The sequence below is a fragment of the Agelaius tricolor genome, unplaced genomic scaffold, assembly GCF_023055355.1.
Source record: "Agelaius tricolor isolate 1412-34295 unplaced genomic scaffold, bAgeTri1.0.p SCAF_2, whole genome shotgun sequence".
Taxonomy (NCBI): Eukaryota; Metazoa; Chordata; class Aves; order Passeriformes; family Icteridae; genus Agelaius; species Agelaius tricolor.
In genome coordinates, this window is record NW_027269262.1 from 39,836,948 (window position 1) to 39,862,101 (window position 25,154).

Below are 25,154 nucleotides of genomic sequence, written 5' to 3' on the forward strand. Positions count from 1 at the left end.
GGAAGGAACGCGAGTGGTTTGCTCTGCATGGTTTGTGTTTATAATAGGAATATGAAGTAGTATGAAAGAGCTGAACTTTGAGAAGCTTGTTCTGAGAGAGCTGAGATCACAGGTGAACATATAAATCATCCAGTAAATGTTACCTCTGGTAGCTCTGTGGAGTGAGGATACAGCTCTTGCATCAACAGAGCAGTCACCTGCTGTGGTATCAGTTTAATTTTCAAGGCGTTTAGCCTCAGGAGTCCACTGTGTGTGAGCAGAGTAGAAATACATCACACCTAAGGCTGGCACAATTGCTGCTGTTTGCCTGTGCTGTATTCTTCATATCTAGAAGTAGAGGTGATGATATAAGTAAGTAATTTCCATGAAGATGAGAGAATTTTGGTAATTCCTATGGCTGGAATGTTTAGAAGAAGTGTTAAAAATTGTCTCTTCTTGATCTCCAAAGCACACACAAAAGCTGTACAAGGAGAAATAAACTGTTGACAGCTCTTGTGATTGAATGTTCTAATACACATTTTAATGCATTGTAGTTCTGTGTAGTAGAGCTGTAAGAGAAAATTGATCCTCATATGTGTATTTCTTAGAACAGTTGTATTTGATTAGATGCCTGTAGGTGTGCTGCTAGTCTTATTTGTAGTGCTGTGCAATAAGGTACTTGCACCTGATCCAGGTGAACAACCTTAGGGTCAATTTCTAAACTCTTTGCACACAAGATGTCCAACATGTGCTTGCCATGGCACGTTGTTAGTAGCTTCAGAATGGTTTTGTAACAAGCATTGATTCTAGGTACTTTGTGAGTGCAGAGATTGTTACTCAGCAGGGAGTTGCACAAGTATTGGCCACAATCTTAGACTTATTTAATCATTTTTTGAGACTGTGTAGTTTAATTTTGGGAAAAAAAAACTGAATTTGCTGAAAAGTATAGTTTAAGGTAGCTGCTGCTACTTTCACAAGTGGAGGGGTAGTTGCAAACTATACTCCTCCAATTGCTGGAAGCAAGATAGAAGTTTTTAAAAAGATCTGAGGTGAGGGAAAAAGTTCTGCAGTTGTCTTACTTTTAATCACTTCAGTAAGCAGCAGGTAAGTATCTGCTTAGAAAGTGCCTACTTCTGGTAAGGTTCATGATAGTAGACATTTACTTGTGTGGAATATGATTTAAAAACTTTTTTTTAATAACTGCAGTATGATTCTGCACTTCTCGTTAGCCATTACTCTAGCACTTGACTAGTTAATTGTCTTCTGTTTCTTTCAAGCATTAGTATTTACAGTTCTTCGTCCTCAATGCTTAATTTTTGCCTCTTATATTTTCTGTCAATATTATGTGCATGTTCAATGCATGCTACTTTTGGTAAAAGCAGACCAAGCATGTCTGTCCAGAAGATTATCATGACATTTTGAGTTGTGGCACATGAATTGGAAGGTTATCCTGGCACCTTTAGCACCTCTGAAAGAAGTCCAAAATTTAATGATGTAGCTTAATAACAGCAAGCTTTTCTTTGTAAGCAAGTAAAGTAATCCATATTGAGCTAAGTGGCATTTTTTTGTTTATGTGGCTTGAATAGTAAAACATGTTTAAAGATTAAGGTAGGAGAGAAAGAAAAAGTCACTTTGATATGAACTCATTTCTTTCAGGTATTGCATCTGAATTTGGAGTGCGAGGCTATCCAACAATTAAGCTGTAAGTCGATCCTTCCTATTTAATTTCTATCCATGATTTCATGACAAAAGATTAAAAATAGCCCTGTCCATTCAGAATTCTCAAACTAATGTATAGTCCAGTACAATGTCACATTAAATAAAGACTCAATGCTTCTGTGTACTTTTTACTGTGGACATACTGGGTATTTTAGCAGGTTATTCTTTAGGCAAACAGTATTCCTAATACATGATAATAAATCTTGTCAAGTTAGTTTTCTCAGAATAGGAAGCAGAGATGTTCAGCTTGATAATCTTAAAAGGATGAAAATTTTCATGCCATATAGAGGAATTGAAAATTCCTCTGAATTTCCTAAATCTCTATGGTTTCAAAGAAAGCCTGTCAGAATTAGTGAAACTTAATTGAATACTTCACTAATACAAGCATGCAACATCCCCTTTCAACAGAATACCGTGAGCTGACCAACACTTCACTGAAACATAATACGTAAATTTGAAAGGTTTTGCAGATTATTTGATACATTTTAATTATAAAAAAGCATTAAAGAAGTTTATATGCTTTCCTTTTATAAGGACTAATCCCTGAGTAGTATAAATGTTGAGTGAGTTGAGTTTGGTTTGCGTGTGGGGTGTTTCATCATTTTAGGGAGGCTTTTTAATATGGTCATAAACAAGTGTTCTAAATTATCACTTACAAAGTAAATGAGCACTGTGCACTAGAAGAAAGAATTGTAGAAGGATTTCAAGTATTTCAACAAGTCAGTAAATCAGATACTGTGTAAATAAGCTTTTATTCCATAGTTCCATTGTATTGCATTATTGAGTTTTATATTTTACTGACCACTTCTTTGGCTTATCACTTGCTGAAAGGTGACTGTAGTAAACAGGTGAAGGTTGAGAAATCTTATATGTATGCATGTCATTTAGATGATTGCTTTTCTGTTCTTTTTTTGTCTTTCTATTTATCTAGCTTGAAAGGTGACTTGGCATACAACTACAGAGGACCTAGAACCAAAGATGATATAATTGAATTTGCTAATAGAGTGGCAGGGTAAGTATATTCTTCTCAGAGACTGGTTCTGCTGACTTCAAACTTATGTGGGACTTTGAGGTAGGCCAAGACTTATTTAAAAAGAGCAAGATACTGAAGTAAAAAACTATATGTACTATGTGTGTGGCTGCATGGGAGACTGGTGCTAATTTAAGATTATTTATTTCTAAGGCCACATTTCCTGGGTGTTGTGCTTACATTCAGAATTTTCTCTCTCAAATGATGGAGACCTTACTGTGGCCTTCCACTGTATAAGGGCATTTTGTAAGAAAGACAAAGAGTTTTTATCAAGGTCTGTACTGACAGGATAAGGGGAAATGGTTTTAAACAGAAAGAGAATAGCTTTAGAAAAAATATTAGGAAGAAATTCTCTACAGTGAAGGTGTTAAGACACTGGAACCAATTGCCCAGTAAAGTTTTGGATGCCCCATCTCTGGAAGTGTTCAAGGCCAGTTTGTGTGGGGCTCTGAGGAACCTGATCTGGTGAAAGATGTCCCTGCTCATGGTGGCAGGGTTGGACCGGATGATCTTTAAGGTCCCTTCCAGTCTAGCTCAGTCTGTGATTCTGTCACCAGTAAAAAGCATGCATGTTTACATTGTAGTAGCATTTTGTAGTAAGATTTGAATTTCATATTTAAACATGCTATCTGATGAACATGACATGTTATTTGGTGGGGGGTGGGAATGTTCTTTTTTTCTTCTAGTATAAAATAGAATAATAACTTGAAAAACTAAATTAATTTTGCATTTTGGAATTTATTTTTTTGAAAAACAGCACAAAAAACTGTATGACACTTCACATTTTCTTGTGAATTTTTATTTGTTTGGGTTTTGCAGGTTGCACAAACTGAGATTTTTCTATGTCTTTGTTTCTCTTTCCAGACCTCTCATCAGGCCACTTCCTAGCCAGCATATGTTTGAGCATGTGCAAAAGAGACATCGTGTACTTTTTGTGTATGTTGGTGGTGAATCTCCTTTAAAGGTTTGAAGCTTGATTAAATAAAATGACTTCTTTTGGCTATTTAGGGAGTAATTTTAAAAATCTTTCAAAAGACTGAAGTGCATGGTTGTAATAAATTCTTGGGGTTTTTTTATGTTTATTAAAATGCTTTTGCAATCTTACGCCATAAACATGTTTTCAAATTGCTCTTTGAAGATCAGGTGTGTGACAAAGCTTTTGTTTGACGCATACTAAAAGTTCAGAAATTAAAAAGACATTGTTTGTATTTTTTCAGGAAAAATACATTGAGGTTGCTTCAGAACTAATAGTTTATACATACTTTTTTTCTGCCTCAGAAGATGTGCTGCCTGAGGTAAGCTGTTTCCATTCCTACTGCTTCCCCAGAAATGGCATTTTTCTCCTCCTCTAAGTAATTTTGCTGTTTTGATGGCACAGAGGTGGCTTCTTACAGTATGTTTGGCTTTGGTAGATACCTAAGTAAATACACTGAAACATGTAATGTTTGACTCTACATGGGAAAAGAATATAACCCAAATTCCAGTCTGTCATTGCTTTGTTTTGGCCAAAATACTTGTTCAGTCATATTAATAAAATTAATCAGAGGATGAGCAGAACTTGGTGTGGGCCACAGAACTTGCTCAAGAAAGTAGATACTTGGATTTTTAGCCAGTGCAAAACTCTTGTTGCTCCCAACAGTCTTTTCACCAAACACTTTTACAGCTAATTAGGTGGTTTGTAGCATAAATTACTGCTGTTTCCTTAGTTATCAGAAGTAAGTGAAAAGGAAAGTTATTTTCATCTTGTACAGTACAGCTGATCAACACATTAATCTGCCCCAGGCATCAGCCAATCCAGTCCACTGCCTGCAGAATTCTCTTGTGGCTTTTTTTAAGGCTTCTGTGATAAGGAAATTGTTTACAGTTCACCACAAGGGTGTAAAAAATTGATTTTACTGTAGTGAGTCTAACCATTGTTGCTTACTTATTGAAGCAAAATTAAAAGACTTTTTCATTTATTGTTATCTCCAAGTGAGACCTAAGTCTGCCCCATGCCTACTAACATGTGACTTTAAAGTTAGTTGGTGATTAATGGGGTGAGAACTGGCATAATTTGGTTTGTTATTTTGTGGGGTTTTTTTTTAGGCAGCTGCATTTTACAACACCATAAGTAGAACTGGCCTCATTACAAATAGTATATTGTTAGTTCTCCAGAAGCCTTGTATCAAAAGCTACCTTAATTAAAATATTGCTATTTGCAGTTCAGCTCCAGCTGAGCAAGAAGAGTACTGTTCAGTTGTGCAGTGGAAAGAGTAAAAAAGGCTGGAAGTCTTTGAGGTTCTGTGATCACACTGATGTAAGCAGTGAGCTTTTTTTTCCCACAGAGGGTAATTTCCCACCAGTGTCCTTTAAGCTGAAGTAGTGATGGTGTTCAGTATTCTATGGAGAGAAGCAAAAATGTTCAGAAATTTAGTTGTGAGTTGTAATGAGCCTTTGCATCACGGTGATCACTGTTAGGCTTTGTTTCATCACCTTAGGTAATATTGTTCCAAGCTTAAGGCATCTTTCTCAAGCTTTAAGCTGTGCACAAATTGATTTGTCCTTCAACGATGTTAAATTAGGTTTTGGGCAAGTGAGAGAACAAAGCATCATCTGGGACTACCTTCTTGATTGTTCATATCAGCTATTATATTATAAATTACTGCTTTTACCTTCCTTAACGTAAAAGAAAGTTCATGCAGAATGACAGAAGGCATGTCATTTGGAAATGATGCTGTCCTTTACCTTTCCAAAACATCAGTAAATCAGATGATTCAGATTACATGATCAAAATTAAGCTTATGATGTAGTTCTTTCTTAACCACAAATGCTGTTAAAATTTTAGCTTAGAATGCTAGCAAGCTGTAAGAAGTAGATACAGTATTTTTTCTATGGCAGTTCACTAAAAACATGAGCTGAATAAAATTATTTTGAGTTCTAAGAAGAAAGTTTCTACAGCTTGTTTTTTAGTATGTTGCTGGCCATCTTAAATACCATGTTAGCATGGTAACACAGGCTTTTGTTATTTGTCTAAATTAGGTCTGTTTGCAGCCCTGTGTGCTGAAGCTTTTTTCTTTATATTCCCATCAGTCTGAAGCACAGGAAATAGCCCAGATTTAGTGGCACATGTTACTGGTGGTACTATTTTAGTCTGCAAATTGAGGGTCCATTTAGTAGAAGCAGCAGTATGACAGGTATGCTGACAACAGCACAAATTGTGAACTGAGAGCATGATTTATAAAACCCTCAAGTTACAATTTCCTATCTAGAGTCCATGCCCAATCCATAAACTGTTCTTCATGCTACTGCAGATATCAGTAAGAACCACATTTCTTTTATGCTTTGTGAGATCCATCTCTCAAAAATATATTTATGTTGCATTATTTTTAATATACAGAAAGCTGATAAATTTATCTTAGTACATTTAGACAGAAAATATTTAGGTATACTTAGAGATTTTCCCCATGAACTACATTTACATGTTTTCAGATGTTTTTTTTTTGTTTTGTTTAAAAATCTTTTAATCTTCCATGGATTAATTAAAAACTGACTCTTTCAGTATGTGACATTGCCTGAATTACCTGCTGTGATGGTCTTCAAAGATGGAACTTACTTTGTTTATGATGGTAAGTAAAAGTGGACATTACCTTAAGACAAGATATTTAAAGGAGAAGAAACTGGAGGAGTTGGGATTTTTTTGAAGCATATGTAGGGATGCTTGGAAATTCCCCAGTTTTAGGATAAATAGCAGCTCTTTCATGAAGGAAAAGAAAAAAAAATTACTAGTTCTTCCACAACAAAATGCAAGGAATTTTGCATTGCAAGGAATTTTGCATTTTGCAATGCAAGCAATACTGAAGTTGAAATGATGATGTTTGCTTTATGTTTTCAGTAAGATGTAGCTTCCAATATTACAGTTTTGCCTGCATTAACATACTTAGAAAAGTTACTGCTTCCCTCACTGTACAAATTCATCATATACATAGACTGCTTTACCTGGTTTGTTCAGTGTGTAAGGTGTAGAAAGGCCACCTGAAACTAGCAGTATTTTATAGCACTGCTATTTCTACAGTGTATATATGCAGTACATAAGGCCAGTGCACCTGCCACTGCTGTAAAAGTGTGTATCTGTATATATGTGTGCATATCCATAAGAAGTATTATATTGTGCTCGGACTGTACCATAAGACATGTTAGAAGCACGTCCACATACTCATAGTTACATTGCATAGCCTGGGCTTGTAAGCACACCCCTTACTTTCAAAAGCATCTCCTCTTGATTCAGATTGTTTCAAATGCAAGTTGTCACTTTAAGTTGGAAATGTATCACTCAGAAGATCATTCTGCAGGTTTAATTTCATAGGATAAGTAGTATTCTTTGTGACCTTGTAGAATGGATGTACTTGTCTTCCTTTTCAGTTTGTTGCCTCCAGATAAAAATTCACTCTACAGCCTCCGTGATTTGCATTTAATTTTTTTGATCTCTTTTAGGAATTTGGGAGAAGGAAGGCTTGTCAGAGAAACACTTCTTTTGCTGTGTGGCCTGCTTTCTTTTTCCACACCTTCTAAAACAAATGCAAAAACTGTAATAATTCAGGCTTTTGATTTACTTTGTAAAAACTTTACTTTTTCATGATATACCAGAAACAATATTGGAAGTCAAACAAATCATGAAGATGCAGTTTGAGACTGAATAAAGTTTTATGTGCAACTGTTACGACTGGCAGAAATATGAAGAGCTCTCTATAAGGAAAAAGTTACAGCAAAATGCACTTCAGTGCTCTGACTTTTGTCTGGTTTTGTTTGGGGTTTTTTCCTTCTCCATAGCAGGGGAAATGGATGCAGATCCATGGGATGCATTGTGCTTAGAATTGCTTGCTGCTACCTTGTGGCAGATAATTGTTAACCTGAAATTATTGATACTTAGGTCTATACAATAGGATTTAAGGCAATTTATTTATTGTGCATTTGTTTGCATAAAATGCAGCATATATTATATATGTTCTACTTTTTTCCTTGTGGTTTAGATCTGTTTGATGGTATATATTAGAATTTAATTCTTAATAGGTTAACACATCTAGGATCTTAAACTAGCCTTCAGTAGATTGTCAGTCATACATGATTATTTGTTCATTTACATTCACAGTGCTGTTTAATGCATCTGCTTTTTCTTGATCTTTTTGTTTCATTTAAGGACTCTCACAAATACTGCTTTCTGTATTTTTGTGTCTCTACTTTGTTTGAAACTTGACAAGTGATGTACACACACCTCTTTAAAAGCAGGGTTTGAACCTGTTACTTTCTGCACTGGGTCACAGTTAGCTTCTAATATAGTATCATTTATCCTTGATTTGGAAAATAAAATAATCAAATCAACTTTTCATGCTTTTCTATAATATGCTTTTTTGTTCAATGGTTGAAAATAGCTTTAGAAGTTTTAAAACTTAAAATGCCCATAGAAGTGTGATAATTGATGTAACCAAGGTAAAAGGAAAAAGGGAGAAAAATTAGTGGTTGCCTCAATAGTACTGAAATAGTAAATCTGATGGCCCATTTCTTAAAAAAAATTAATCCTTTTTTTTTTTTTTTTTTTTTGGTCAGAGTATGAAGATGGTGATTTGTCATCCTGGATAAACAGAGAAAGATTTCAAGGCTACCTTCATGTCGATGGCTTTACACTGTATGAACTTGGAGATACAGGTGAGATGCTGCTGCTGCTGCTAAACCATTTGACACTATGTACTAAACAGTAAGAAAAGTCAAAAGTGTACTAAGAACATGTTTTTAAACTTTAGAAATTGATCAATATCAGAGTAGAGCTGATAGTGGCAGTATTTTGTTGATGTTGGACTGACCTGTGACTGGAGGTTTCACACACAGTCTACACTAGTCCTTTCCTCACAACATAAAAGTTAGTGTGTCTAATCCTGTGATAATCACAAAAATTAGTAGGACTTTTAATTTAAGAGCACCTTACATTTTGCATAAGTTTCATATTACCTCTTGGAATACAGGGAATTTTAAAACTAGATTTAGAAGTATCAAATATGGATTGTCCAAATATCTTGTTTCTAGTGGATTTAGATATCTTTGAAATGGATGTGGCAAGAAAGGGTGAGGAGCATGTATTGAAGTGGACTTGTCCCAGAAAACTTCAACTTTCCTTTAGCAAAAGTTCTGCAGGCCAAATGAAAATTTTGCAGCCAGGTGACCTCTGGCAAAGGCACACGAGTTGTACTGTTCTTAAGGTGTATATACACTGAGGTACCAGTAGAAATACTGTAAGTGTTGATTTTTCCAGGCCAGGACATCTTAACATCTATATTCTATTTCAAAATACTTGGATTCAATCAACACTGAGTTCTTTTAGGTTTTAAAGAGTATGAAGCATCTATGTTCTTACATGTTTATAAAGCTAATATTGTTACACCTACATTTTGAATGGTTATTTACAGAAATGCTGTTGCGAGTTGTTTAAATATAAGTTATTTCTTCCTGTTACATTTTTGACTAACAGTTCCTCAAAAACAAAACCCCAAAACTTTATTAATACACTGGAGAAGCCATCATGTACTTTAAAGAGCTTTATGTATTAATAGATAGTACCTGGAATTTATCTACATCATCTTTTGCAGTCTAAAGGCCATTAGTTGTCTCCTGCTGTATTTATTAGGTAACGTCTTAGGGTGGAAGGAAATGGGAAGAAATTGAGAATTGATGTATGGAAGAAGCGAAATGGGGAGAAGCTACTATTTCACAAGGAATTATGGGAGTGAATCATAAGTCTTCCCTTAAAACCCTTCAGTATTACTTGAACAAGAGTGACTTTTTATTTTTGAGGGGAATGCTTCCTGTGGCATGGTAGGAACTGAGCAATTGATTGTCTTGATGGGGAGGGTTTTGAGTGAATTGTGGCATCTGGAGAGAACTGAAAAATCAGCCCTCTGGAGCCTTGGGTTAATCTGGTTGATGACTGACTGCACTGTTAACAGTTCTGCTTTCCTAACTGCAAGGGCTTGATCTGGAGAAACCTTGGCCAGCTTTTTAAACGTACTTTTATCTGATTGACCATTCTACTCCTTGCGTTTGGAGGGTTTTTTTTCTTTTAATCAGAAAAACTTCACAAAGTAAATCTTGAAGAGATTGGTATATTCTGGTGTTGACCTTTAAGCTCATCTGACAGAGGGCTGTGAACTAAATTGTGTTTCTGATGTCATGAATTTTGGGCTCTGCCAGTACGTTTTCCAATTTTTTTCCCCTTAATGCTCACAACAGTATGAAAAATAATTGTTATTAAATCCATACAATAGTGATTTAATCACTTACAATCAGTTTGTAATTGCTGCTGTATAATACAGGTCTCCGTAGCCTCATATTTAGGTGTATGCAAATACACAGCTTGAGTAGGAAATAATTTTTTATCTGCATTTTCTCCCTTTTAACTTCTTTCTATGGAACTTCTTTCTATATTGCATTTTCATGCAATGCCAGTGGTGTAGCATTGAGCTCCATCTTAATTTATTTATTTTCAGTAGCTTTAAGACCACAGCTTGATCAGCTTGAAGAGGCTCTTTAGCTGTGATTCTTGTTTATACTTAAAAACTAATTCCTGTCCCTGGAAAGTACCTGATCTTCTAAGTTGACATATTTCCCATTGGAGAATGTGTGTTTCTTTTTAAATGGTTTCAAGAATTTTATTCCTTATTTTAGGAAAACTTGTGGCTATCGCAGTCATTGATGATAAAAACTCTTCAGTGGAACATACCAGGTACAGAATTAAGTATTGGTGACACTATGGGAGAGATGTGCTGGTATGACATAGGGAAGTTTGGAAGTTGCTTAAATATTGAGAAATATAGGTTAAATGAGTGGGTTAAACTTGTAAATGTTCTGACTTAGTGAACTAATTTTACTTAATTTATGGCTTGGTTGAAGTGCAGGTGAGTTCACTGAGATGGTGGGAGTTCCTGTATCACCCTTCTGCCATTTGTTAATGGGATCACAGGAGCAAATGATGATGTCATAGCTTTTAAAAGCTGTTGTGTCACCTTTTAAACAAAGACAAAAGTGCTTGAGTTCTGATGACTTTGAGATGAACTCAGTGAGTTTAAACAAATGACTGTGCTTTAGTTCACTCAAATTGAAAATTAAGCTAGTGATGCTTATATATTAGTTGTCTGTGGAACTTTAAACAAGGGATGTTTTTGCTGGGGTTGGAGTTTGCCAAAGAGGCTGAGAGGAACAAGACCTTCCCTCGTCCCATTCTGGTTGCATATACAGACTCGAAAAATACTGTTCAAATACTGTGTATGCTATTTTCAACCTTTAGGAACTAAGCAAGATGAACAAGGTATTTTTTGATAGTCCTTGTTGGTGATGAGGTACGAATTGCTGCTTACTGGGGAAATCTCAATGTTTATTATTTGTATTTAGAAGAAGTTTATCCTGGATATTCATGCCAATTTTTTTCCTTTCAGATTAAAGTCTATTATTCAGGAAGTTGCCAGAGATTATCGGGATCACTTTCACAGGTAGACACACATGGGACTCTGATGTTTTAATGCTTCTTCTGCATTAATCTTTCTAACACAGCAGCCACTTATTTTTTCCTAAGTGAAAAACGTTACAGTGTGTGCTTTTATATTTTTATTCTGATATTTAAACCATTTCACTAACTGTGTTTCATAGTGCTGTGTTCTAGAGCATCACTTCTTTTGAATTACATTTCTAAGTGTGTGCTCTCATTTTCAGTTATAGGAAAAATATTAATGGAGAGCTTTTGCTGAAACCCACTATTGTGTTTTCTTTTTCATTTTATTTTTAACTGCTTCTCTTTCAGGGATTTCCAGTTTGGCCATATGGATGGAAATGATTACATTAATAGTTTACTAATGGAGTAAGTAAATTCTTATTTGAATTTTCTTTCTACCAAATGTATTTAATTGATAATAATCTTACAGAAAGTTCTTGGCTTTCATGACTTAAAAAAACCCACTGTCATCAGAATTCAGCCTGGGCTGTAGTATCAATTAATTGTTAAATTAAATGGTATAAATATATAATTTAATGTTAGATGTTTGGCTTACTGATAATGCTGATTGAAAAAGCTTATCTTTTAGGTCAACTTTGTTAAATTACTGTTAGAGTTGTGAGGCTTTCTTTCTTAATGTATTTTTATGACGTGCATAGAAACGCACCTCAGCAGAGAAGCATAGAATGCATGGAAGATGCTGTCTGCACTTGATATGTACATGGTATATTTTGAAATATATAAGTGGTTTAACAAGATGCTTGACAGTTGCCCTTACTATGATCCTTTTCAAAAAAATGCATAATTAGAGAGTTGAGTTGCTTGGTTTTGTAGTTCACTACTTCTTCTCCTCTGGCCTTTGGAGGTCTGAAAGAAACAAAAACCAGGAGTCAGTCTGTAAGTTTTCCAAATCCATTTGTCAAGGATCACAACATTATTAAACATGTGTTCATGATCCCTAAAGATTATAGGAGCTTCATAGGGATCCAAAAGCACAAGGTCTGGATTTCTGTAGAACATCTGTAGATTAACACCTGCTTTAAAAACAACTGTCTCTCCATTAAAATTATGTGATTTGATTGAGCCAGTGCTTTATAATTGCCAAAAGTGAGACTTTCCTCACTTGCTTAATTGCTTCTCCTGTGCAGGCTCTTATGTCTGTCTGCTGAGCTCTTCCATCCTGTTTATCTGTCAGTAAAGTGTCTGGTTTTTTGTCTGAGCAAGTAGGGAAGTTATTTTGCTGATTCAACAACGTTTTTCCCTTCTACTCTGCTGAGTACCAGCACAGATGTGCAGAGAAGTAGGGGAGGGAGATGAGATACTTAGGAGGAAGGAAATTAAGGGAAAAAAGACAGAACTTGGAGTGGTAGTGATCTAGTGGCAAGGTCTGTTCAGCTCGTTTGTTTCACTGAATCTGCAAAATGCCTGATTTTATTATTTGTAGTATATGGAAAGTTCTGGTTCAAGTACTCACTGGTTTTTAATTATTTTCTAAACCCAGTGTATACCTTTCAAGCATGAGTAGGAATTTGTGAAAGAATGCAGCAAATTATGTTCAAAGTAGTGGTTTTTCATGTGGCTACATGAATAATTCGAGTTAAAAAAAAAGTATTGCAAGTGCTTCAGTTTGTCACCAGGTGGCAGCAAGTAGAAAGAGAAAAAATCTAAATAATGAGAAATGTATTGCAAACCACATTTTACTGTGCTAGATGCACATCGGAACAAATTCTGTTTTCTTTACAAAGGACAAAATATTGTATGATTTCTGGGGATAGAATAAGACCCATAATAATAATAGTAATAATAATTTTGTGCATTGCAAGAATTATGCACAAAAGAATAAATCAGAATATTATGTATTTTAATTAAAATACATAATTTTATCTAAAATTTTACTTAAAAATGCTTTTCAGTATTTTATTGAAAGCAAAAATACAGCTTTTTATGAGCTAAGGTGTATAATATTACTATCAGCTATAGGTATATGTAGAACTCTCCTCTGCTCTTGAAAGTAACACATTAAATGTGCTTTTGTGAATTTTTGTGTAGCATAAAGAATCTGTACATGGAGGTTACCTTTCAGCTGCTCTACAACCAACTCCAAGAACATCAGTTACCAGACTGTTAAATGCAACAGAAACACTGCACCTAGTTAATAAAACTTGTTCTGTTTTGCTGGAAGGACATTTTTTGGCAGGAATTGGGAACTTTTACCAGACGCTTGCAAAAACAGTGACTTGGTTAGCGGGCCTTCTACTTAGGTCCCTAGTTAGAAAAGAATAAAAATTTCAAGGGGAAATGTTGTATTTATTGACTCCTAGGTTGCAGATTGCCTTGGTGTACAAAGTTGTGTTATTTGGTTGTTTTTTCTAAATTTCCATTTAAAGAATGGCATTATTTTGCTATCCTTGTAATTGCCCTTATGGTTTTTGAGGTGTCACCATGGTTTCAGCTTCAGTACTGGGAAGAGAGTCTGCACCTTAAATCTTTAAGTATTCAGCTTTCTAGAAGTTCAGAAAATTATCATATATAATTAAACTTTTTCACTTTTAAGTTTGCATTTGAATTAAAATCAAAACCAAAAGGCCCACCTAAAAATGTGAGAGAAAATTTAGGATGATTTCAGTGACTCCACATAAAAATGGACATATTGAGTAAATAACCAGTATTTTCTTTAAATAAATTACTATGAATCGATAGCCAGAGATAAGACTGAAATCATCATCAATTTTACATGTATTGCAAATGTACGTGGATAAGACACTATTAGACAAGGGTGAAAACATAGAAAAACAAGGTTTGAATTGCTTCTACTGTGAAGGAAGTACTTGAATTCATTGCTGACAGAGTTATAGAAAATTGATAAAGACTTGGTGAGATTGATAAATCTTAAACGTGTTTAATATATTTAAATCTTTCTTTTTGAACAGTGTACTTTTGCAGTATTAAAATTTCTTAACCTGATCTTATTTTGAATTTAGTGCTATAGCAAACAGAAGAGAAGATTAAACTGGTTTGTGTCCAGAGATAATTTCTAACATTTTTTTTCTTTCCAATTATGATGTATGTGCACATGCACATGAAGGTTAACTGCTGAGTAATAATTCTTTAAAAACTCTGTTCCTTATAAACCATATCTAAAAGAGCTGTAGAAAAGCTGTGCTTGGCATGGTTTCTTCTTTCAACTTGACCAGCAGATGTTAATTGGTAAAGGTGATCAGTTAGACAATGGTTGTGTGGGATTAAATTTTTGAGTTACACTTCTGCCTTTGTTAACTTAAATACTTAATGTATTTCATATACAAGGCTGCTATTTGTGATCTCTTACTATTTGGAAAGTCATAAGGTACCTGATTTTCTGTTGCTCTGGGTATGTAAAATGCTTTAAGCTTCAATAGTGTCACTGACACAGATGTGAAGGAAAGCAATATTAATGAGAAATGTGCCCATACCATTCATGTCTATACCATACCATGCCATACCTTTTCTCTTGCTTTCTTGTTTTTAAAGAATTACTACGAAGAGCACATATGAAGATTAATAGATTCCCTTTTGAAATAATGTAGGGATTACTTGAATTGGAATATTTTATATGGTAGTTGTTTAAATAGATCAACTGTCTCTTTTATGTTTCCAGTGACTTGACAATCCCTACTATTGTTGTATTGAATACCTCCAATCAGCAATATTTTCTACCAGATAGGCACATTGAGAGCACAGAAGACATGGTTCAGTTTATTAACAATATCCTGGATGGTACAGCTGAAGTAAGTCTTCTTAGTGGCTTGGAATATATTGGTTAATGTTTATTTCCTTAGATGCTAAAGTAAGGAAAATTTGTTACTCTGATATTTATGCGTGTGTTTAATATTCCTATCCTGTCTTACTGTCTTGGGGGCTGTCACTGAATATGGGATTGTAAATTCTGCAGTCATGCTGTTTCATGTTTACAAAGCAAGCTTTCTTTTGTTTATAGCATAATGGTAGACAGCTTCTTTTGATATTCCTTTTACTGGTGCAGTTGTAAATGGAGAGATTTTTATTCATCTCCTGGTTTGCATTAAATGCATTTGTTTAAAATTTTGAATGATAGTGCATAATGGAACTGCACCCTGTCTTTTGGGTGGAAAATTAATAAATCAAATAGCTGGAGGAATTACAACTTCAGAGTCAAAAAACCAGTATTATACTTGCTTTGGATGTTAGAAATGGACACAAGCTTACTCCTCTCTGCTCTAAAACTTAAAAAGAGCTGTCTTTTGTTAAAACAGCAAAGTTAATTGGAATTGATGACTTGGATATTTTTGGGTATCTATTTCCTCAGTGTACTGTAAGTTGAGCAGAAAGCTATGTTGTGTGGATGAGGAAGGAGGTCATGGAGCAGAACTTTCATTTGTGCTTCTGGGGAAAGAAGACTTTGCCATGAAGGGCAACTGATAGTTAATAATTTGGCTGCCTGCTGGGAGAAGCCTGTTTTTGGTTTAAACCCCAATTGGCTGTATATTGAGTGCTTCCTGTGTTAGCTGAATCCCACTTTACTTTATGCTGGCAGTTTTAGGTCATTGGCTGGTAATGGCAAATAATGCACAAGATATTTGCTATATGGGGTTTATTTCTGTTTATTTAATCTGCCATGTTTTTGTAGAACATGGTGTAGGTGGATTTATGTGCTGTTCAGGACTTTACTGGCCATGCTTTCCATTGCAGTGTGAGGGGTATTGCTATAACTTGGTGGTTCTTTGTTCTTGAGTTCTCGCTTTTTAAATGGTTTTTAAGTGCATTGAGTTATCAGCATCAATTAGACTCTAATTGTATGTCTCTTCCTGGTTGAAACAACAAATGTAATTGGTTTCTGTCTGTTTGGTTTTTTTTACTTAGAGAAGAATCATTTGTGATGCCTCGTGTTTGTTGCTGTATTGTCAGTTAGGTCTTTCTATCTTTTGTTTGCAGTATCTCAGCTAGAGTGATTAAAGGTCAGTCTAAATTCACATCTCTGTACAATACAAAAATACAGGATCTGACTTCATTTAAGCTGTCTATATTTAAGGTGTCTGTAGACATAAAATTGAGCTACTTTGGCTGCATTCTCTGCCCAAGAAATTGTGCAGCTCTTGAGGAATGAGAGTCTTCAAAGTATGCTGGTAAACAACTAATAGGATGCAGACTTTCTGAACCAGAGAGAAGTTTCTGAGCAGTCTGGCTTTCCCCCTTCTCTTCCTTGGGAAGTGTTGGATTATTCACCTGGATGATACTGTTACTCTCTAAGAGTCTATAGGTAACTTTTTGCGAGTCATCTTTGTGGACTTCTTTTGCTGTTTGGGGGGTTTTTGGTCAGATCATGTGCTGATGAGTTGACTTCCAAATACGAGTTTGTTTCTCTGGCTACCAAGGAAGGTGAAAACCAGTCTTGTTGAGCAGATAGACTGCCTTCTGGTTCATGTAGTTGTTTTGGACACTGCTGAAATAGGGGGCAGTGTAGGTATAGCCTGTCATTGCTTGACACAGGTTTTATTTATTACACGTTCATATCTTCTCTTTGCTTAGTTCTTAGATGTTTCTAACTGTGCTGTTGTAATCCATAAGTGGATATTCAACAACTGCAGGAAAGTTCAGAAGAGCTCTGCAGTTTTACCATTGTTACATGAGACAGTTGCTCGTTTTTGTTAGTTTTTCTTTATCATAGGAGAGAGAGTGTCAGCCCACTGTCTAAGTTGGCACAGATTGTTTAAAACAATTGTGAGAGACCTTTTCATGAGACTGCTGAATAATCTTTGTCCAAGCTTGGCAAGTGGGAGTGTCTGGGCATCATGAGATATAAGAATAATTACTTTTCATTTCCTTCTAAAGGGACTTAAGATTGCAAGGTCTGAAGAATGAACTTTTGGAATCATAACTGAAAAGTGTCAGCAGTTTTGACATGGTTCCATTTGAAATTTCAGGCACAGGGTGGTGATGGACTTCTGCAACGAATCAAGAGAATAATCTATGATGCCAAGTCTACTATAGTGGTAAGTTTTATTTTCATTGAATTAGATGGTGTCCTTGTCAATCAGGATACAAATACTTTCAGAGGGTTTTAAAAATATTTTTTATACGAGTTGTTTTATATTGTATATATTGTGTATATATTATAGGTATATGTATGGGTTTAAGCCAAATAAAATTCTTGATTAGATTTTTTAATATGTGTGATAAATATTCAACATATCTTAGTTTCTTCATTTTTCACTGCTTTTCTGTATGCCTGACATGTATTTTAAGGGATAGAACAGAGAGAATTCAAGGTCATTTCTTTGACCCTTTTGACATCCTTACCTGAAATTGGTACCACTTCACTGTTCTAAGGAATGTTGCATTTTTGTTTAATTACTTCGAGCAGAAGGGATTAAATACTACTCTTTGTGTAGTTTTAAAGCAAACATTTTTACTATCTTTCTCATAAGTTAATTATGCTTAACAAAATTTTGTTGGGAAGATGTACACAAATCCATTTTTTCTCTTGTCCTACATAATCAAATAAACCTATGCTGTGAATTTAAGTTGAAATTCACTTACTTCTAAATGAGTGGCTTCCAAACTTCTGTGAAGGTAAAGTGTTTAGCCACCAGTTTCTGAAACCATTGGTCCTTCTTCCTGTGCCATTAGGCTACCCCTCAACAGGAAGCTCTCTAGAATTTTTCTGCAGACTAATTTTTGACAAGAAGACAAAAATAAGAGATGAAACTTTTTTCTTCAAAGTGGATTTTAATGCTCTTAGAACAATTGTTTCTAAAACTTCAAAGAATGCATAGGATATGCAGTTGGCATGTAAACATTAACTATCCCAATGCAATATTGTAATACTGAACTTGTGTCATTTTTTATGAATTTATAGTAGAAATTGCTCAAGTTGAGGACTCCTTGCCATTTTTACAGAAGAAAGCAAACAGACATACCTTATTAAAAAAAAAACCCACAAAGCAACAGCAATAATAAAACCCAAAACCCAAACCAAACAAGCAGAAAAATCAAAATAACACATCCATTAGGACAAGGGCACGCAGTCTTGAGTTGAGCCAGGGAAGGTTTAGGTTGGATATTAGGAAGAGGTTGTTGACAGAGAAAGGGTGATTGGGCATTGGAATGGGCTGCCTAGGGATGTGATGGGACTCACCATCCCTGTAGATGTTTAATAAAAGACTGGATGTGGCACTTGGTGCTGTGCTTTTGTTGGTGGTGTTATGTCATAGGTTGGACTTGACGATCTGAAAGGTCTTTTCCAACCTAGTTGATTCCTTGGTCCCTCTAAAAAACACTGATTTTCATTTTGGATGTTTTTTGAATAAATACACAGAGTGATAAGAGAAGTAACTTTCTACATTTACTGAAAGTGGTTTTTACTTTCTATTTCAACAGTCTGTGTTCAAGAGTTCACCACTGCTGGGATGCTTTCTCTTTGGGTTACCCCTGGGGGTCATCAGCATCATGTGTTACGGAATCTGCACAGCTGATACAGAGGGAGAGGTATTTGAGCATGAGGGAGCCAAAAAAGAAAGTGGTGATCGAGAGCTCACAGATGAAGGCAGTGAGGAAGAACAAGAGGAGGAAAAGAATGGAAAATACACAGAACTTTCAGATGGAGAGCTTAAACAGAAAGACATTATGGAAAAGAAAAAAGACTAACTTGTTTAGCAAGAGAATTCTCTAGAATTTCCAAATAGACTTATTTATTGGCAGTTGTCATTTATTGGTTATCTTCATGAAAGAGGATCGTTTTATCTGCATAATGGTAGTTTTGACTTGCATGTATTCACATTTTCTCAGAAATTGACAGAAAAAAATGGATATTCTCTTAATTGTCCTTAGTAGATTAACAAAGAGCAATTTAAACTGAAGAAATGTTCAGGTACAGTTCTATACCATTTTTGTAAGAGTTTTGAATTGTTCATTTCCAAAACAGAGATAATGTTACTTGACCTTACTATATGTGATGAACTGCTACTAATATAGCCCAGCTATGCACTGAATCATATAAAATTAATGCTGAAAACAAGGAAAAGCTAAGAGAGCTGTAAAGTGTTTCAGAGCCTGATAGCTGAGGACAACTTAAAAGTTTCCTAAGAAGTCACATGTTCTACCTGTCGCACATTAGTATGGGAAAAGAAAAACCAAACCAAAACAACAAACTTTTCTATTTCCTCAAATTAAATGTAAATTTTTGAGAATTGGAGGACCATTCTACCATAGCAGTCAAGAATGTTTACTAGATATAGAATATGGGAATTACATGCTGTTTATTAGTGCTCTAGCAGCTAAAAATATTGGAAAATTATGTTAAGAACATGATTGCCTGGTAATTACTTTCTGTGAGTGCTTGCACACTTAGAGTGCAAAAGATCTGTAAGATTTCTGAATCCACAACACAGCTTGATAAAGGAAGACATCAATATGAACACCTTCTGACTATTTGTATAATTCTCTAATGACAAGCTTTTTGAATGGTGTTTATTTATTTTACAGTGTATACTTGAGATTGTTATAAATCTTTGAGATAGGCAGTTTTGTTTGAGACTGTTACCTACTCTGAAGGAGGGAGTTAATGAAGCTTACTATTAAACATCGATAAAGATTGATCAGTATAAAGCATGTTTGTTACCAGTTTCATCATAAAAGCCACTTTTAATACAAACCTGTGACTGCAAAAAGGACTAATTTGTGTCCAGGGCTAAAACTCTCCAATGGTAAGCTATAAAGCAGCCTTTGGCATCACTGCCATGAAAAGTACCACAAAAACAAAACTTATATTACTCCACCTCAAACTATTCATGCTGGGTTTTTTCATTTAATTTCTCTCTTTTTTTTTAAGGGTATATTACTGTATAATACAAAATATTATGTCCTCCTATAAGGCAGCTTGATCACATAAGAAATTGCTATTTAGTGCTACAGCACTAATTTAAGGAATTTTAAGTAGTAACCATGAGTAAGCTTAAATAGACAAGTTCTATGTTTGAGTAAATTTGATGATGCTGTAGAATTATAACCAGGGAAAATGTATTGCATTCTTTTTCCCTGTGGGAAAGAAACTTGTTTCTTCTGTTTAAGTAGCTTGGTAACAGCTGGCTTCAGGTTGCCATGCAGAGTACCTTAAGTAGATCTCTGACTTGAAAGATTTTGATTATCAAACAGTATAAACAACATGTAAAGAGATTAGGAATTTTTTTAAAAAAATTCCATGTCTGATTATGAATACAAACCTTTTCCTTTTTGAAGGAAAGATTATAAGTGTGGTCATAGAACACTGAGTAGCAGGTATCTGATACGGTTTTTTCCCATTTTTTATGTATTTTCTGTTTTCTTTCTATGAATTGCCTTTTTTTCATTTTTTTCATTATAGCCAATTGTACATAGTGACTTTAGTTTTCTTGCTTTTTGTTGAGGTTTTATTTTTTGGTAGAACCTTTAGGAGGTGTAGGTTTAGCATATACATGAGGAATAGGTGCTTAAAAATGTGTTTAGAAAGGTTGTTTTTTTTTTTTAATGGCATTGAGCTCCTGAGCAGTTTATTGAAAAAAATTTTAAAAATCACTTAATGAAAAACTTGTAAATTTCTTTGGACTTCTGCACAACTCGGTGCTGATTAGTCAAAATGTAGGACTATTAAAGCAGTAGTATGTTTTCTTTGTCTCTTTTCTTAAGATTTCAGTACAGATCAGTTGCATATTTAATGTTGGCTCAGGCTGGAAACCTGCAGCATTTGACTTAATAAAAAACCTGACGTGGTCACTGGAACCGTGCTGTTCTTTCTCTGGAGTGTAATGAAAAGAAAAAAAAAGCTTGAGTTCTGCTGCTGAACTGTTTCAATGTGGAGCCTTCTTTTTTTGTGGTTATTTTTGTTTGTGTTTATAGTCAGTAGTAGCCAGTTGACTAGCTGTGAAGTATTCTGAGATGTGGACCTGAATAATGATAAATACTGTGGTAGAAATGGATCACACTGGGATCTGTTCAAACTGTAGCACTTAATAGCTGGAGTTAGGAGGAAAGCCTGTGTGTCAGTCACTTCTGAACTCTAATATCCATCAGATGTGTACTGAACTGTTGAAAATTAGACCTGAAATGTACTGCTGTTTTCATCAAATCCTTCCCCCAGCTACATTGAACAAGTCTTGGGGAGAAAAAAAGGGGGACAGGTCATATACTGGGTGTCAGAAGTGATGTGAAATTAGGTGTTTGCTGTGGTCACTCAAGTAATCTAGAATGCTGTCTCAGGAGGGGCATTTTATTTCTTTTCTTCAGTCTCTAGAGGTTTCTTAAAGCAACTTCACTGTAATAACTTTGGATTCATAAAATAATGCTGCTTTTTTAAGTCAAGTGTAAGCCTTTTGTTTTTCTGTAATAAAAAGGACTTAAAAGAGCTTGTTTCCTTTGGATTAATTTAGTGTCAAGCTTAGATGTTACATGTTGTGTAGGAGGCTGTTTCCTGGGATGTTTGTACTTTAGGCCCCCAGTCATTCAGTGCAGAAATGCAGCTGTTATTCTGCAGGATTTTAAAAATACTCTAGAGGTAGGAGTTTATATTTGCTTTTCTGTGATTTAGTGAGCACTCTAGCAGTATAACACAAATGAATCTCCAAAAAAGCAGTTTTAAAATACCAGACCTACAGGAGTTTCTGTAGCAAAGGGAACCTGAGTCAGCCTGTCCTAGCTTACATTTCCTTCTGGAAGCACTTGAGTAGTCCTGGCACTTGGACGTGCTCAGTCTCATGCTGCTTCATTGTTTGCCTGGGCTGCTTTAACAGCTCTTGTCCACACTGTGGTGCTCACTGCCCAGAGGACGGGAGGATGGCACTCTCAGACATCTGATGTGATGAAGATGGCACAAAAGTGCTTAATTCTCATGAAGTACTTAAGCAAAAGGTTCAGCTTGCTCTGTTTTGGTCCAGAACTAATTTACCTTATTCCTCTTGTGTCAGCATGTTTGGAGAAGCAATTGTATTTGGAGGAGTGGGAGGGTGGAGGATTGTTCTGTGGACAGCCAAAAGCTCAGGTCAGTGAAAAGGGTGCAAAACCAGAATGTATTTCCATTAAGCTGTTGAAATCTCCTGAGACTACGTATATGTCAGGCTGTATTATCCTGTGCCAGACTGGTACTGGCTCTCAAATCTTCTCGGGGAGCAAAGCCACTTTCTGCAGCTCTGTTCCCATCCCTGAGCACATCTCTAACAGATCGAATCACACTGAGCTCTGGCACCTGATATTGCTGGAACCAACAAAGACAATTTTGACAGTTTTGTGCTGAATGCTTTGTTGGGCTCCTGGGAGGTTTTCCTAAGCTGTCTAGGCAGTGTACGTGTTCCTGAAACAATTCTCTGATTTCTGAAATTTTAACCATTTTAAGGTAATACTATGAATATATACAGTTTGCTGACATAAAGCACCATTTAGCAGCTGATGTGAACTCTCCTGTTGCTAGCAAACTTCCTTCTGCTTATACACTGAGTAGAGAAAAATGCAGGAATAGCAAGGATACACAGACTACAAGCATTTTACATAAAGCATTTTTGAATGGAGAATTGTGGCAATAATAATATTCAGCAATAAAACCTTTGAAGAGAAGCAAGGAAACCTCTAAGGGAATTACTAGTGAGAGGAATAGAGTTGCTTTGTAGTTCAGTTGCAAGATTGGCGTAGACTTCATCTGGGTTGATGACTGTCCTGGCCAAAATGTTGGGTGGTTTTAGGCTGTCTTGAGTTAAGAGATGGAAGCTTTGCTAAGCTCTATGGCTTACACATGAAGGGCATGAAAATGGAATAGGAGAAAGGAATGAAGGAGGGCCATATGTTTTCATACCAGTGTCTTGGGCTATGAGCTATGTTTAACATAAACTCCCACTGGTATGCATTTAATTCCTTCCAAAAGAAATCTTCTATTCTCTACTTACTGTGCAGAGAGCCTTTGCCTGATAAATTTGCCTGCCATGCCACGAGTAACATTACTACCAAATCAAGGTTATTTGTGGAAGTTTTTACTGTTTCTCCACAGAAATGTACACCCCAGGTTTCTCAAGATCCTTTAATGGTCATCATTTGTTCAAAACAAGACCCGAACCCCAGCTCTCTTTTGTCTTTGGTTGCTACACCTCTACTTTAAAGGAATGACAATTTGTAGAATACTTAAATTTGTGCTAAGGTGGCAACTTGTAGTCTTAATGCTTTCAGGAATTAAAGATCTAATCAATAATGTAGGACGTGTATTTTCATCTTAAAGAAGTGACTTTGGTTTTTCTAAATTAAAAAAAATACAAATATTGCAATAGTGGCTGCAATTTTATTCTCTTTACTTGAATAGCAAATGTTGACTCTTAATCTAAAATAGACAAAATGCTGTTCATAGACCGTTAAAACTTTGTCACAACACTAAGAGAAAACAAAAAGACTTTATGACTTCAGTACCTAAGTCTTTAATCCCCTGCAAAGTAATTCTTTTTTCTTTTGTCATTGAGTCATTTTTGCTTGGAACTGACTGTAACTTTTCTGTAAATCTTTTTTTTCCTTAGCATGCTTTTATGAAAGCATTTGTTTGAGTATTGTGACAGCATACTGTACTTGAAAAATTGCAATGCAGACTGGTGATTTGGATGGCCACTGGATAATTTTGTTCATTTCCTCTTTGCTTTTGTAAAATACATCTTTTTTGATCTTAGCTTTGCATACTGGGCCAGTTGAGCCACTTCTCCTTAGTGCTTCTTGCAGGATCAGAAAATTCACTAAACATAGCCTGTTGTCCTCAGGTGGATATTATAATCTACTCAGTAACATTTTCTGAAAGCAGACTAAAGCTGAAATAAAATTAAATCCCTGTACAGATACCACTATCAAAATATCAGAGTGTTTTTGTAAGAAATTTTTGAGATTTTTTTGTCAACAAACTGTTAAATCTTCAAATATCAGAATTACTTTCTGAACAGAACATCTGGTAGAACAGGAGATGCTTCAGCAAAACGGTGCTCCTATGGTAGACTGCCTCTGAAAGGGTCTAGATGGTCTGTAGAGAAATACAGAGTTTCTAGGAATAAAATTCTACTGTGAAACAAAGAGATCTTCTTTATATAAAGTGGAAGAAAGGTAAGGCTTCCTTCTTTTCAGTCAATATGAAAATTAAATTTAAGGGTATTTCCTGCAGAAGATGGGAGAAATACTTGTTGGCCCAGACAAGCCCTTGACAATGCATTAGTTGCTTCTAAGATGGAGGAGGAGATAAACTGCTGTCAGCACATTTAACATCTAAAAGCTGTGTCTGGCTCCTGGTGGATAAAATAATTATAAATTATGCTGTGCCTTCATGCAAAATTGTGCTTTATGGAAATAAACACTTGAAAATTGAGCTAAACCTTGACATGGTATTGTCACGGTACATATCTTTTGCTTTCCTATCTTTTAAAAATACCTTTTTTAAAAACAAATGCAGAAGGATTACATTTTTTTAATCTTCATGGCTCATTTATGAAATCTCCAAATGCTTCAATTCCATCCAAAAATGCTGTGGGTTACAAGAGATGGTTCAATATATTGTGGTGTTAACTTAAGATTTATCTGATACTACTGTGAGGTAAGATCAACAGTGTTTTGGAGTGGGTTGAAGAAGAGGTAGTATTTTTTAAAAGGTAAATAGAAGTATTGTGTCAATTCCTTAGACAGACAGAAATGCCAGAATATGAGAATATGAGTTCCTTTTTGGATCTTTAAGGAGCTGGGAGCTTCTTGTATCACACTGTCATGATTTAAAATAGAAGGATTTCTAGCAGAGGAAGGGTAAGTAATACTTGATTTCTAGGACAGGATTTAAATGAAGATATCAATCTGGAACATAGTTCCATTCTGTTTCTACACATTGCATATGTGCTGTTATAGTTCAAGTGGTCTGTCTTAGGAAAGCTG

At 35.4% G+C, this 25,154-nt stretch overlaps 1 protein-coding gene across 1 annotated transcript in view; it reads left to right on the forward strand.

The window, feature by feature from the left end:
* Positions 1 to 21,630, forward strand: part of TMX3 (thioredoxin related transmembrane protein 3) — a 29,344-nt gene extending 7,714 nt beyond the window's left edge. Inside the window, exons 5-16 of the mRNA XM_071456532.1 lie at positions 1,636 to 1,681; positions 2,630 to 2,710; positions 3,593 to 3,692; positions 3,946 to 4,023; positions 6,267 to 6,333; positions 8,309 to 8,407; positions 10,418 to 10,475; positions 11,185 to 11,238; positions 11,547 to 11,603; positions 14,875 to 15,004; positions 17,177 to 17,245; positions 18,633 to 21,630. Of these exons, the coding sequence (XP_071312633.1) occupies positions 1,636 to 1,681; positions 2,630 to 2,710; positions 3,593 to 3,692; positions 3,946 to 4,023; positions 6,267 to 6,333; positions 8,309 to 8,407; positions 10,418 to 10,475; positions 11,185 to 11,238; positions 11,547 to 11,603; positions 14,875 to 15,004; positions 17,177 to 17,245; positions 18,633 to 18,899 (1,106 nt within the window). The 3' untranslated portion in view covers positions 18,900 to 21,630. The remainder of the gene's footprint in view (positions 1 to 1,635; positions 1,682 to 2,629; positions 2,711 to 3,592; positions 3,693 to 3,945; positions 4,024 to 6,266; positions 6,334 to 8,308; positions 8,408 to 10,417; positions 10,476 to 11,184; positions 11,239 to 11,546; positions 11,604 to 14,874; positions 15,005 to 17,176; positions 17,246 to 18,632) is intronic.
* Positions 21,631 to 25,154: the final 3,524 nt, after the last annotated feature.